The 12,685-nt window shown below is 39.0% G+C and overlaps 1 protein-coding gene across 1 annotated transcript in view; it reads left to right on the top strand.

The window, feature by feature from the left end:
* The window catches only part of SEMA3C (semaphorin 3C), a 111,729-nt gene that overhangs the window by 62,717 nt on the left and 36,327 nt on the right, over positions 1-12,685 (top strand). Inside the window, exons 3-6 of the mRNA XM_066318747.1 lie at positions 1,604-1,666; positions 3,018-3,137; positions 7,392-7,482; positions 11,284-11,403. Of these exons, the coding sequence (XP_066174844.1) occupies positions 1,604-1,666; positions 3,018-3,137; positions 7,392-7,482; positions 11,284-11,403 (394 nt within the window). The remainder of the gene's footprint in view (positions 1-1,603; positions 1,667-3,017; positions 3,138-7,391; positions 7,483-11,283; positions 11,404-12,685) is intronic.

Below are 12,685 nucleotides of genomic sequence, written 5' to 3'. Positions count from 1 at the left end.
ATTACCTGTCCACAGACTTTGTCTTGCCTGTCTTTAGACTATCACAGCTACTACCTTGCCTGAAAGTGCACCACAAAGGCCTTGTTCCACCAAATCCATGCAGCCCTTTAATCTGTGGGCTTTATTACTGTACCTCAGAAGGACTGAGGGGCAGCCATACCTGGCTTGCAGCAGGGAAGATAAATGCCTTCCTTAAGAGACAAGGCTTTTAATGTGTCAGAGGAGAGAGGGAGCCCTGCCAGAGACTGATTGAGCACAGTTAAATTAGACTTCACTCTGAACCACCCTCTGGACATGCCTGTCCACCTGAATTTATTGTTCAGGGAGCCCAGGGAGCCTCGTTCTAACTTATACATTTAAATTAAATGCCTCTTGTTCAATGGTGTGAATTCATTCTTCCCTCCTAATGGTACCCAAATCTCCCTCTGCAGTGGGGCTGCCTTCTGGGATCTGACATACCTTCTGTGACCTTTTCTGCTAATTTCCATCTCACAGTGATGCAGCCCCCCTGGTCTGGCAGGAGCTGTGCCCCAGCATGGCACACTCCCTGCTGTCCTTGGCAGGTCGGGTTTGATGCTGTGCTGAGTTTGGTTAGATAGGAGGGCCTCGGTTACAGGGAATATTTTCTGCAGTGTAAAGCTGTGAGGCATTTCAACAGCTTATGTAGGCCTGGAGAAACAAGAATAATAATAAAAAAAATAAATCAACAGAAAGGAGAAGCACACAAAACCTTCCAGCAGTGAATGTGATCACTCAGTATTAAGCTCAGAGTGAATCTCTGCAATTCCACACAGTTTTTCATTTGTTTATTTATTTTAACAATGGATTCACTTTGCTGATCCTATATATCTGTAGAAATCCTATATTCATATACATTCAAATTCACAATTCTACATATATGTTTGTGTGTACATATATACAGAGATCTTTTAATGATATTGTTTATGTTATCTTGAGGCTAAATGTTATCAGGCTCTGTCTCTTACTAGATTTCTAGTGATAAAATTGTAATGGATGTCTTTCCTACTTCAAAATCAAAATAAATAATGGAAGAAGCTCAAAATATTTACAGTTTGAGATAAACAGATAAATGTTCAGACAGTGTGATATTGCTTGAAAAACTGTCTGAAAGAAATCAATGTGCAATCTTGAGAGTTCAAGTAGGTTTTATCATAATCTAGCCAAACCATTAATGATAAAATTGAAAAATTGTTACAAGAGCCCTTCTTTCAATATTTGTCTTCTGATTTGTACTGTAAATAATTTCTTCAAGTACAGTAAAAAATCAAAGATGGGCAGTAATTTAGGCAAGAGTGGTGAAAAAATCTCTTATTTAGAAGAAACAAATCTAAATAAATTTATTAACTTGCTTAAAATATGTAATAAACTTAAAACATATCAGCCAAAAGCTTGGACCTTGATTTTGTTTATCGCATGCTTAGACAGTTTTATTTATCAACAAAACCCCTTTTTTATGTATAATGAAAGTGTGTATTATATCTAAACATTAATCTATTACTGTAAGATAGGCATTGATTTTTTTATTTTTTTTCTTTAACTATGTCATAAATATACTACTTGAACAATTCTTCTTTCCTTACAGATTTTCTGGCCAGCATCAGCAAACAAGGTTGAAGAGTGCAAAATGGCTGGCAAGGATCCTACCGTAAGTTACAATCCACATGCACACATACACACAAATTAGGTACTTGGCAACAAAGTAAGAGCACCTTGAGTGCAGCCAAAGCAAAATGAAAGAAGTGTTTGTTTTTCTTTTGAAATGCTTTGCAAGCCAATCTGTGAAGTCAAATTCTGGAAAATCAGGCGATGTAAACAGAATGCACCTCCAGACTCTGACAGATGGGAGAAGATATACAGTGTCCGTTTCCTCACCTTTTCTGGGTGTTACTAATCAAACTAGGTAATAGTACTTTTCCAGATATGTCCTGGGGTGATGCTGAACAGCCTGTTGAGCTGCTCTTCCAAGTGGGGACATTCTCTGGCTGGCTTCTCCCCCCAGGAGTGCACTGTGAAGGTGGGGGGTGCCCACTGTCTGAGGACCCCATTTATACACAGGTTTCAGATGATGTTTTATGCTGCTGGCTCCTGCTGAACCAAACAATGTGAATGCCTTTAAAAGTAAATAAACCTGTGCAGTCTGCTAAACAAGGATTAACTCTGCTGATTTTCATGAAGATTACTGATGGCACAGTTTCCAACCCTCATAAAACATACGCAGTTCTCACTGTCATGGATGAGGTTTGGATGATTGAATATAAAAGTAGTTCTAGGATCTGGGTAAGAAAAAACATTTATAAAAACATCTATTTTCAACCTAAAGTGCATTAACACTTGATCATAGTAAAAAATGAAGGAGTTAGAGAAGAAATGGAAGGGAAAAACTGTAAATCCAATACTATGAACTGTGTGGCCCTTAACATTTGGCTTTAATTTTCATGCTGATTAAATTTTCATGCTTATTTGAAGATGTTGCTGTAGGTCTTCAATACAAAGCACCAATTGACTGCAAACCTCAATTTAAAGTTTTGGAAACAAATTGTTTATAGAAATAGCAAAATCTGGTATTTGGACTTTCTTTTTAGTTATCTCCATTTATGTTGAACAAATCAGGGGGAAATAGAGACTGTTTCAGAGGTGTTCTTAAGGAAACTTCCTAAGGTTGCACCTTGGTTTCCTGTAGAGGTCCTGCTTCTTCTTATGCAAGAGAAATGTGTGAATGAAAATTGGATTGCTGTGTGGAAGTGTGACAGCTTGTAAGTTACAGAGGAGCATGGGCTCCTCCATAACTCATCTGTGGTGCTCAATCAGAGAGCACCCAGTTCCCAGAGCAGGCAAAATGACATGGAAATAAACCGCTGTCCAAATCCAGAGACTGACCAACTCGGTAGCTGTTTTCACGACGCTGTTAAGATCACATGTGGTGTCTGTTCCCTGGAGTTCCCGACATCTCACGGCCCTTTCCCCTGTGGAGTGACTGGTGCCTGTGTTTTTGGCAGCACGGCTGCGGGAACTTCGTGCGTGTGATCCAGCCATACAACCGCACCCACCTGTACGTCTGCGGCTCCGGCGCCTTCAGCCCCGTCTGCGTCTACGTCAACAGGGGACGCAGGTCTGAGGTAACTCCACCCTGCACACTCTGCAGTGATGCATTCCCCACACCCCCAGCAGGGTTTTTCCGAATAGGGAAAGAGTTTCTATTCACCTGTAGACATTTTAGGAGGTTTAACTAAAAGTTCTGTGTTTTTCTCTCACGGAATTGGCTCGGCGCCAGCACAAGGGCATGGATTGGGTTCTGAGAGTGTGAGTCAAAGCCTCTTCGTGATCTTATTGGCAGCAAGCAAAATTGCTCCTCCTAAAACATTCAATATTTAAGAAGAAACACAAGGGAAGTAAAGGGCTTTTTGGAGTGTTTTAGCAAGGTGTCAGAGGTTTTCTCAGACCCATCTGGGGGGCTTATAATTTGTTTTCTGTAATGTTTGTTATTTTTCCTTATTAAACCTTTTGCTTTACAAAATACTTCTGAAGAGCAGAAGTATTTGATTCTCACTGAATCAATTTTAGCCACTTCCTTGGAAAGTCTGGACCTTCAGGGATTTATACACTAGCATGTAGTTTGGATGCTACATGCTCATGCACTCTGACCACATGCTAACCTGTATCACCACTCCTTTTGTGGTCCATCCTACTGGTGTGATGCGAGAGCTCAGAATTTTGAAAATGCAAAGTTCAGTGGTCCCAGTAGGTTACTTCACTGATGTTAAATAGCAAAAGAGCAAAGGTCTGTAGTTTTCTGACTTGCTAGAAGTCAGAAATACCAGCTAGAAGCAAAGCCATGATCAAACATGATGCCTCAAATATGGTGGTTGTCCAAAATTCCACAGTCATGCCAAGTGTTGGGATACGTTTGATGCTACTTCTTATTTAACATTGTCTGGTGAATTCATTCCTTCCATTCGGTGGAAAAATGCCCAAGAAATACTTGAAAGAAAATAGCCAGTTAGATGAAAGTAAAATACAAAGTCTACCTTTTATAACTTCTATAACTCATTCCCTGGAGAAGCCCTTAATTTGGCTAACTATTCAAGTTAGGTTTGCTGGAATTCAGGTTAACACCCCCTAGATGCAATCCCAGTACAGGAAGTTTATCTACTGCACGAGTTTTGCCCCACTAGATGGTGCCCCGATGAAATTGGTCAGTTTCTGTTCCCTGTAAGATCTTACTTTTTCTAGATAGGTCTCCAGTTTTTCTATATTCAGTTTGACTGAGGGGTTTTTTCAGTATAAGTACCAGATGTTTCAGAAGTATATGGTCCAAGTTTCCTGATTTGAAAGTGCAATGCTTGTTTATGTGCAAATATAATAGGTAATAAATTAAGCAACCATAAGGAAAAGGAAAGGCACTTAAGCAGGAGGCAGCACCTCAGTAGCTTTTGGGTCAGATTCATGTCTGCAGGCACAGGGGTGTGCAGTGTATTTTCCAGAACAATGTGGAAGCAGATGTGTTGGGAAGGAAGATCAGAGCGTGCTACCTGGAGCTTTGCCATGTGAGGGCAGCTTTAAAAGCTGGGCTGGCTTCTCAGGAAGACACTGAAAAATTCATCACTGATTTAATTGGGAGTGGGATGGGAATCCTGGCCCAGACCCAGGATTGCTGAGAGGTTGCCAGGGGGGTGATTAGTCAGTGGTTCTCCAGGTCATGCATGGTATGATCTCAGTGACTTTTGGTAGATCCCTACCTGGCTCAAGCTTCCTTAACAGAGCAAGCACTCAGAATCACTGCACTTTCAGTCCTACTACATTATCTAAAAGTAGAGATTGTAGGCCTGGATTTGAAAGCAGAAGCAAGCAGAACTAAATAAGTTAATCCATCCTTCTGGTTAAAAATTCTGCATTAACTTATTTTGATGTATTTTGGAACAGGGGTAACCTTTGCCCAGGATTATTCTATTTCTTGAAAAATCATTTAAAACATTTAATTGTGATCTCATTTGTCTTTAATTAATTAATACTCTTTATCATCTCAAGTGCTAGTATTGCAGCCCAGAGAAGATTGAATCTCATTATTTTAGACTGTTTGTAAATGAGATTGGGATGGAGGGGAGGGCAGGAAATGACATCTCCAGATGATGCAAGATGTTAAATTTCTTAAATGAAGAGTAAAGATACATGACTTGGAAAAGCAGAACTGGCTTTGCTTAGCCTGTCTGTGTAGCTGCATGCCTGTGATCAATTGATTAAATAAACTGCTGTTTCAGACGTCTGGAGTCTGTGAGACACTTGACTGTAGGCACTCCATGCTCAAAGCCATTACTGTACAGGCCAACAATAGCACAGCAGTTTAAACCCAAGCATTTCCTTCTGAACTCATTGCATATATCTGTGCATGACTAATTGATAGAGCAGAATGAGGAACGCTATGTAGTGCTGATGGGACTAGCAAAAACTCATTTTTTCCTCTGCTTTTATCATTTCACCTTCAGTTTGGTACAGTTTTCAAAGCACAAAAGGGTTGTTTATGCACGTGCAGAATGAATATTTTACAAAGCACATCTGTTTTTCTCTAGAAGCTACAAAGCCTGACAGTCATATCCAACAATCATAAGAACTGGACCTGTTTTGCTCTTCTGTCTCCAGGATTCCACATAAGCTCACAAAAAAATGGGGGTTTCATTGAAGAGGCAAATTTTTGCCCTTTTCTCTGAAACAGAGGTTATAAAACAATTAAGTTTCTTCCTTGGCACACTTGATACTTTGGTAATTACTCCCTTAGTCACCCAAATATATTCTAATGTCAAAGTAAATGCAAACAGAAGGAAATTTAATCCCTCTGTGAAATAATTATAGACTAAATAGCAGTTTAATATATATGAAAATCAAGTGTCATCCTGGAGCTACTTTAATAGAAGAATAATGGGCATTTTGAATTGGTAAAGTGGTTTAATATAGTAAATATGGATTAGAACCAAACTGCATATAATCTAGAAGTAAAAAACAACAAAGAAACCACCCAAGATCACATTAGAAAATTCATGCTTATGTTTTAGCATTGTTTGGAGAGCTTATTACTGAAACAATAGATAAGATCTCTGAGATTCAATTAGGCAAAACAGAAGAGGGGGGAAAAGAGAGGGGATAATGATATGAAAACTTCCTGCTGCAGCTGTGCATTTGAGCTTGGTGTAATCTTCAATTCGCTGGTGCCAAATGGCTGTTCAGGGACTTGTGTGGCATCCCCACTCCCCTGTGATTTACATTAACTGTTACAGAGAATACAAGGAGGTTGCTGTCCTTTCTCAAATAACTAATTTTTGTCATCTACCTCACGGAAGCCTTTCTTTAGAATTTTTATCAGCTAAGTTTTTTGAATGTTTAAGTTTGGAAATTTGTTGTTGGGTTTTTTCCTTGCAATTGTGTCTCTTGGCTTTTTATTGAAGATTGGAAATTTGTTGTAGGAGGTTAAGAACAAGTTGTTTGGTATTCAGTGAGTGTTGGGTCAGTGTATCTGCCATTACTGACTGCAGTTTTTAAGGAATGAGCTTGAGCTGAGTCACTTCTTGCTGACCACACTGTGCTGGTGTTGCTGGGAACCAAGAAGTGAAGAGTAGTACCAAAATGGGCAGGTTTTCTAAAGATACTCAGTTTGTTTGTATTTGAAGCTGTAGTCCAAATTGCTTCTCCTTTCCTAAATGTATTTCTGATTCATAAAGTTCATAGCATATACAAATCCCTGTACCATGATTTCATTTAACAAAAACCAAAAGAAAAACAGATTTTAGGCTATGATTAGAGGTATAGGTAATTCATCTATCACTGTGGATTTGGAGCTCTCTATATGTAATCCAAGAGATGGTATTGAAGAAAGTAAGTGTCATTTGGGGGATTTTTGGAGGTCTGATAGTTCAGTAAAGACCAAATGGTGTATGCTATAATCTAATGACAGTTGTCATAAGAGATTTCTATTTTATATGTATTATTGTTCTAGTAGTTTTATTATAATGTCCTCGACAGGTATAAGTACACCAGTGTATTCAGAAAATAAATGATAAATAACATTAAAACCATAGAAGCACTCTGCACAGATATTATTGCAGAGATCAGTCAACCTATCCTTAACAGAGACAGAGGGAGCATTTTTTTGATTCAATGTCTTGAATTTATAACAAGAGTCCTGAAAATAGCCATGTGTCTGTGTTATCTAACAAGATGATAGAATTCTGAATAGAGGAGTTAAACTACTGATAGTACAGTAAAAGTGCCCAGTAGAGCACTGTTAATAGAGCATTGCTAATGCTGCAAACATCCAGGCATAAAAATCAGCTTAGATCTAATGGTTTCTGACATGAGAAGTGACACACAAATCTGCTTTGCAGGAGCAAATCTTCAAGATCGACTCCAAGTGTGAATCAGGAAAGGGACGCTGTTCCTTCAACCCCAACGTGAATACGGTCTCTGTTATGATCAGTAAGTAAAGATACCCCAGGTTGCTGAGGTCTAAACCCACATGGTCATGTGTAGGGTGGGTTGATGGAATACCCCAAGGGGGCTGGACACAGAATTCAGCCTCCCAGGAGCAGTGCCCTTTGTCTGGCTGATGGGCACAAGGGGTGGGTCTGTCCCTGTTCCAAGGCTTCTGTGAAGCTTAAGGTGGGTGGACAAATGGAGTGCAGGAATAAGTTATTGAAAGGAGGAGAGAGACACAGGAAACAAAAGGTTCTCCCTTTTCCAGATTGCACATTTTTTCCCAGGAATGGTTTCAGCTTTGAATTACCCTGTCTAGCATTCAATTTGAATGGTTTATGACCTTGTTCATCCTAGACAGCACTTGTGTCTTACTTAATTATTTTTAAAATCTCAGAGTAGCCAGGGAAAGAAAGCCTGAAGATTTCAGATGCTTTGAATTTCATTTTTGTTGTCATCACTGCTGTAGAGCCCACCAACTATTGTAAAGCTCTTCACTCTTCAATTGGCTTTATACCCAACCAAGTTTCTTCCATCTGAAAAGCCAGGAAGTGAAACAATAAAGGATTTCTGCTGTGCTTGTTGCACACCTATGAGAAAACTCAAAGGGGGCATACACTTTGTGCAGCCTGAGTCATCTGTAAAAGATACTTTTCTTTTTTCAACCAGGAAGAGCTGGAAATATATACTCAGTGTAACCCGACCTTTCACATTTGCAGTATGTTCACACACTTCTAGTGCCAAAGCCCTGATTTTGCAGCATGTGCCTGCTCCTTGCTGTATTTTTGGCTATGAGGGGAACAGCAGTTGCACAGATTTTTGAGGCTTTCTTAGTAAATAAAACTTACTGCACAGAGGTACTGCATATTTCACCCAAGGTCTACAAGGGAACAATGTGCAGTGTTTCTGACATTCAGCTTCCTCTGAAGTCAGTTACATATTTTGTGAGATATTTTCTTTAAAATCTTGTAGATCTTAAGGGAAGCCTAATATAGTCTGTCCTACATGACCTGTTCAAAATACAAATTGCCTTTTTTTTTTTTTTTTTTTTTTTTTTTTTTTTTGTGGTGATGGTTGTTTTTTGTGGTAATTTTTTTTATTCCTCATTGCAAATATATTTAGTACAAAGGACAAGTATATCTATTCACAGATATATGAACTGAATACCTTTAGTGAAAAGGTAAATGTTACCTAGACATCTCTATGAACCTTGGCTGCACTTACACCTTTGTCTCAACAGTGATCTAGGGACAGTGTTTACAGACAGTCACTGTGTAAAGAAAATGTTTGTTTAAAGTCAGTGATAGATGAGTCCACTGCTACTCATTGCCATTCTGGTATTATTAGGTGAAGCAACTGTTTCCTGTCTTTGTTCCTTCTGGATTTTATATTAGAACATAGTTTCTTAATTATTGTTTGTATAGTAAGCTGATTTTTTCTACAGTAGATCTATGGCAGCTTTTCTCATCTAAACAGACTTTTTCTTATCTTCCTTGATCGCTGTTATGTGACTAAGGAGATCTTCCCTAGTGTTTGACTAATCTTTCATGACATAGTTCATCTACAAAGTTTAAATTACTCCACAAAGGTCAAATTCCTTTTTTAAAAAAGTCCACAGATTGGGTTTTATACTTTCTGCTGCAAAGTCCAGTCACTTCAAAAACTTTAAGCTCTAATGAATTTAGCCTCAGTATCCATGTCAGAAACATGAACATTTCCTAAGTCTCAGCTCATGTTGTAATGTGGGGACTGAGCCAATGTACTGGACTCGGCTTTGAGCTTTCTGCAGGAGGAATTCCCTCCTGATGCTTCAGAAGATAGTAAATATCACCAGACCAACTAACTATTCCACAATAAAAGAACTTCTTTTTAAATATAGATGCAATTTCTTGACCATTTTGGGCATCACTGGCCTGCAATACAGCAGAAAAGATGATTCACCCCTCAGAAGAAAGTGGTGCTTTAAAAACAAATTTGAACTTTGTACAGTTTACCATTGTACAGAGATGCATTTGCATCAAAGCAGTGAAAAATGTTCTTTGAAGCAGCTTGACGTTACTAATGTGCAGGATGCATGTCTCTCTCTCCACCAAGACTATGAGATATTTATAAAAGCAGACATACCTCATCAATTCAGTAATTTCCCCCCCAGTAACAAAGTGAAGTAGAGTGAACTCATTGTGCTGTGCAGACCAAATACTGTGTGGAATTTAAGGATTTTAGCAGAAGGAAGTGGAGCTGATGGATCTCCTCTGATACAGGATTAGCACACACACACTGGGAATGCTTAAGACATAAGTAATACCATTGATATGCAATAGGATTAAAATTACATAGTATAGTACTGTTGCTGAAGCGTGTATGTATGTGTATATGCACAGGACTGTCTATAACATTTAGTCAGAACCATAAACCTGATCTCTTTCAGCCAATTTGTTTCATAATGACAATAAAGTTCTTCTGGATTGAGGCAAGGAGGCAAATACACAAAATCACTTATAAATTTCTACACATCTAACATCATTCTGTCAATATCTGCTCCAGAAGTAAACACTTCAGCAACATGCAGCAAATGCATTGCTTAAATCTCCTGTGTACAAATCTTGTCATCATGGGGAGAGGTGAGAGCAGAAGAGTGGCTGCTGGATGCCCTGCCAGGGTTAAGTTCAGGCTCCACTTAGCAGCAGAAAAGCAAAGTCTCCAGGGTTTTGATTATCTCATGAGCTTCTCAGTAGTCTTCCATGCTGATTATGAACACACACACAAACACACACACAGCATGAAAATAGCCTCAAGTATTTCTGAGCCTGTGAGTCTTGCCAGCTTGACCACACTCTCTGGGTAGTCCAGGAGTACAGACAAAAGCATCAATCAAAGGGCCCAGCTGTACTGGAATGTATTCAGCCACCACTCCCACTCTGAGAGCTAGAGTTTATTTTAGCTACTGTTTTCTACTCTGGGGTTTCATTGTCATTAGTCAGCGGAAATTGCTTGGTTATTCACAGAGTAGGAAATGATAGTATATGTAATTACAATTGTAATTGTATATACATATGTTTGTGCACACACACAGACTCAAACAAACACAGATAGACATCCTGATTGATGGGCTGAGTTTTCAGCCCTGCACAGGGAGCAGAGGCTCATAGTTCTGTTAATGTAGAAGTTGCATGTCTCATTCTGCTCAAGCATAATGACCCTATACTTAGAACCAAGTACACAAAACGGGATAGCTATTGCTTCATATTATTTTGAGTCAAGTTCAATAATATGATTGTCTGGTCTCTGCAATACTGAAGTCAGCTCGAGCCTGCCTGGGGCAGCTGTAATAATGCTGCTGGTAAAAATTGGCACTGATCCACTGACTGCAATAGATGTTGTGCCAGTTTACAGCAGCAATAAATTCAACCCAGTCACTTTATCTATTTCTGTAACAAAAAAAAATCTTTGAAGTGCATACTTAAGATACTGTATGTGATACTTTTTGATTAAGTACTAGCCTTATTCTCCAGTGGTCCTTAGCAGTGCAAATGGAGCAATTAAACTTCATATTAAGAACAGTGTCCATGTATGCAGCTCTGCTGTGGCATTTAATGGTACAGTTCCATAAAGTCTCTACAAAAAATCTGAATACTGTCGTGCATTCTAGGTTGAGTCTTTTTAAATCAGAGAAAACCTCATTCCCACGACCCACTATTTATCCGTATGGACTCCTATGTAAATAAAGAGCTGATGAATTCAAAAGAAACTTTTTCTTTTCCCAAAAGCCGTAACAATTTCTCCCTCCGTTTCAATTAATTTCAGATGAAGAGCTTTTTTCAGGAATGTATATTGATTTCATGGGGACAGATGCTGCCATTTTTCGCAGTCTGACCAGGAGGAATGCAGTGAGGACTGACCAGCACAACTCCAAGTGGCTGAGTGGTGAGATGCCTTTAACTTACCAGATTTTAATGGGTGTCACAGAGATTCTGCTTTCCTTTGCTTAAAACAAAGACCTTACCTTTTAAAGTGCTTGTCTCTGAATTTAATTTATGAAGTTGAACCATGAAGAAATGTGTGTAAATATCAACTGTAGACAATGCACAGATAGAGGGAACCCTGCATGAACCAAGCTCCTAGGCCACCCCACCTGTAGGCCTTTTTGGCATTAAGCTGTTTGAGGGTAAGTGTATGAAAACCTTTCCAATGGCAATTGGTCAGACAGTCTGATTTCTAGAAAAGTGCCTTCACCAATCAGATAATGCTTTAAATCAGTGTTTGATTCTAAGCCACCAGCTTCAGTTAGTTCAAGGTGATCCATCTCTGCACAGAAGATTCACCACCACTTGCTTTGAAAGTATATGCAGAAGAGTGTCCCACTATCAGAGAAGTCAATGAGGATCATTGCCACTTATATTCAGTAGTGAGGAGTTGGCTATCTAAACACAGTAGAAAAACTCATTTCTGAGTGGAATCACGTAACTCTTTGCCTCCCTGACATCGCTGTGAAAATTTTCCCTGTCTTTACTGCTAAGAAGATTTCTTCCAGGGAAACCAATTTAAATTAAAATGGTGGTCAACCCTCTGAACAGAGGTAGGTGTGAAAGGTTACAGAGCAGCTAACAGCAATTACGGTTTTAAGAAGTCTTCAGGTATATTGAAGTGAAGTTACGGTGGTTTTGTACTGATATTTTTTATGGTGACTAATTATTCCTGTCTGGCTGTGGCTACAATGAAATCACAAAATTTCAGTCAAAAATTCAATTCACTGTGAAAGAGAAGCTGTATCTGCTCTCAGGTTTTTTTTTTCTGTTTGTTATACATCCCTCCACTTATCTGCACACCCTAACACGTGCATCCTAAAATTAATGTAAGGGTTAAGGTTGCTCTTAAGGTTATAAATTACTTTTCTCTCTCCCTAATTCTCCTTTGTAATATTTTGCAAGTACATTTGATTGTGTTTACCAGCCTCTGATATGAAGTGAAATGCTGCTCAAGCACTTGCGTACCCTGGTTTCCTTTTCTGGGTTACACAAATTGTTTTCCTCTCTTATTTATGAACCTTACTTGTCATGTTTCTAAGCTCTTCCAGCTTTCTTTTATGTTTTGTCTCAATGAGACTTTGCTTAGGTGCTCCAGATAACACACTGATTCTTCTTTCTTCCTCGAAGTCTTTGAGTCTCTGCAGTAATGTAATACCATTGCTTCTGGACTGCTCCTCTAA

Source organism: Sylvia atricapilla, chromosome 5 (genome assembly GCF_009819655.1).
Source record: "Sylvia atricapilla isolate bSylAtr1 chromosome 5, bSylAtr1.pri, whole genome shotgun sequence".
Taxonomy (NCBI): Eukaryota; Metazoa; Chordata; class Aves; order Passeriformes; family Sylviidae; genus Sylvia; species Sylvia atricapilla.
Note: the sequence above shows the minus strand (reverse complement) of the source record. Positions and strands in the feature narration are given on the sequence as shown.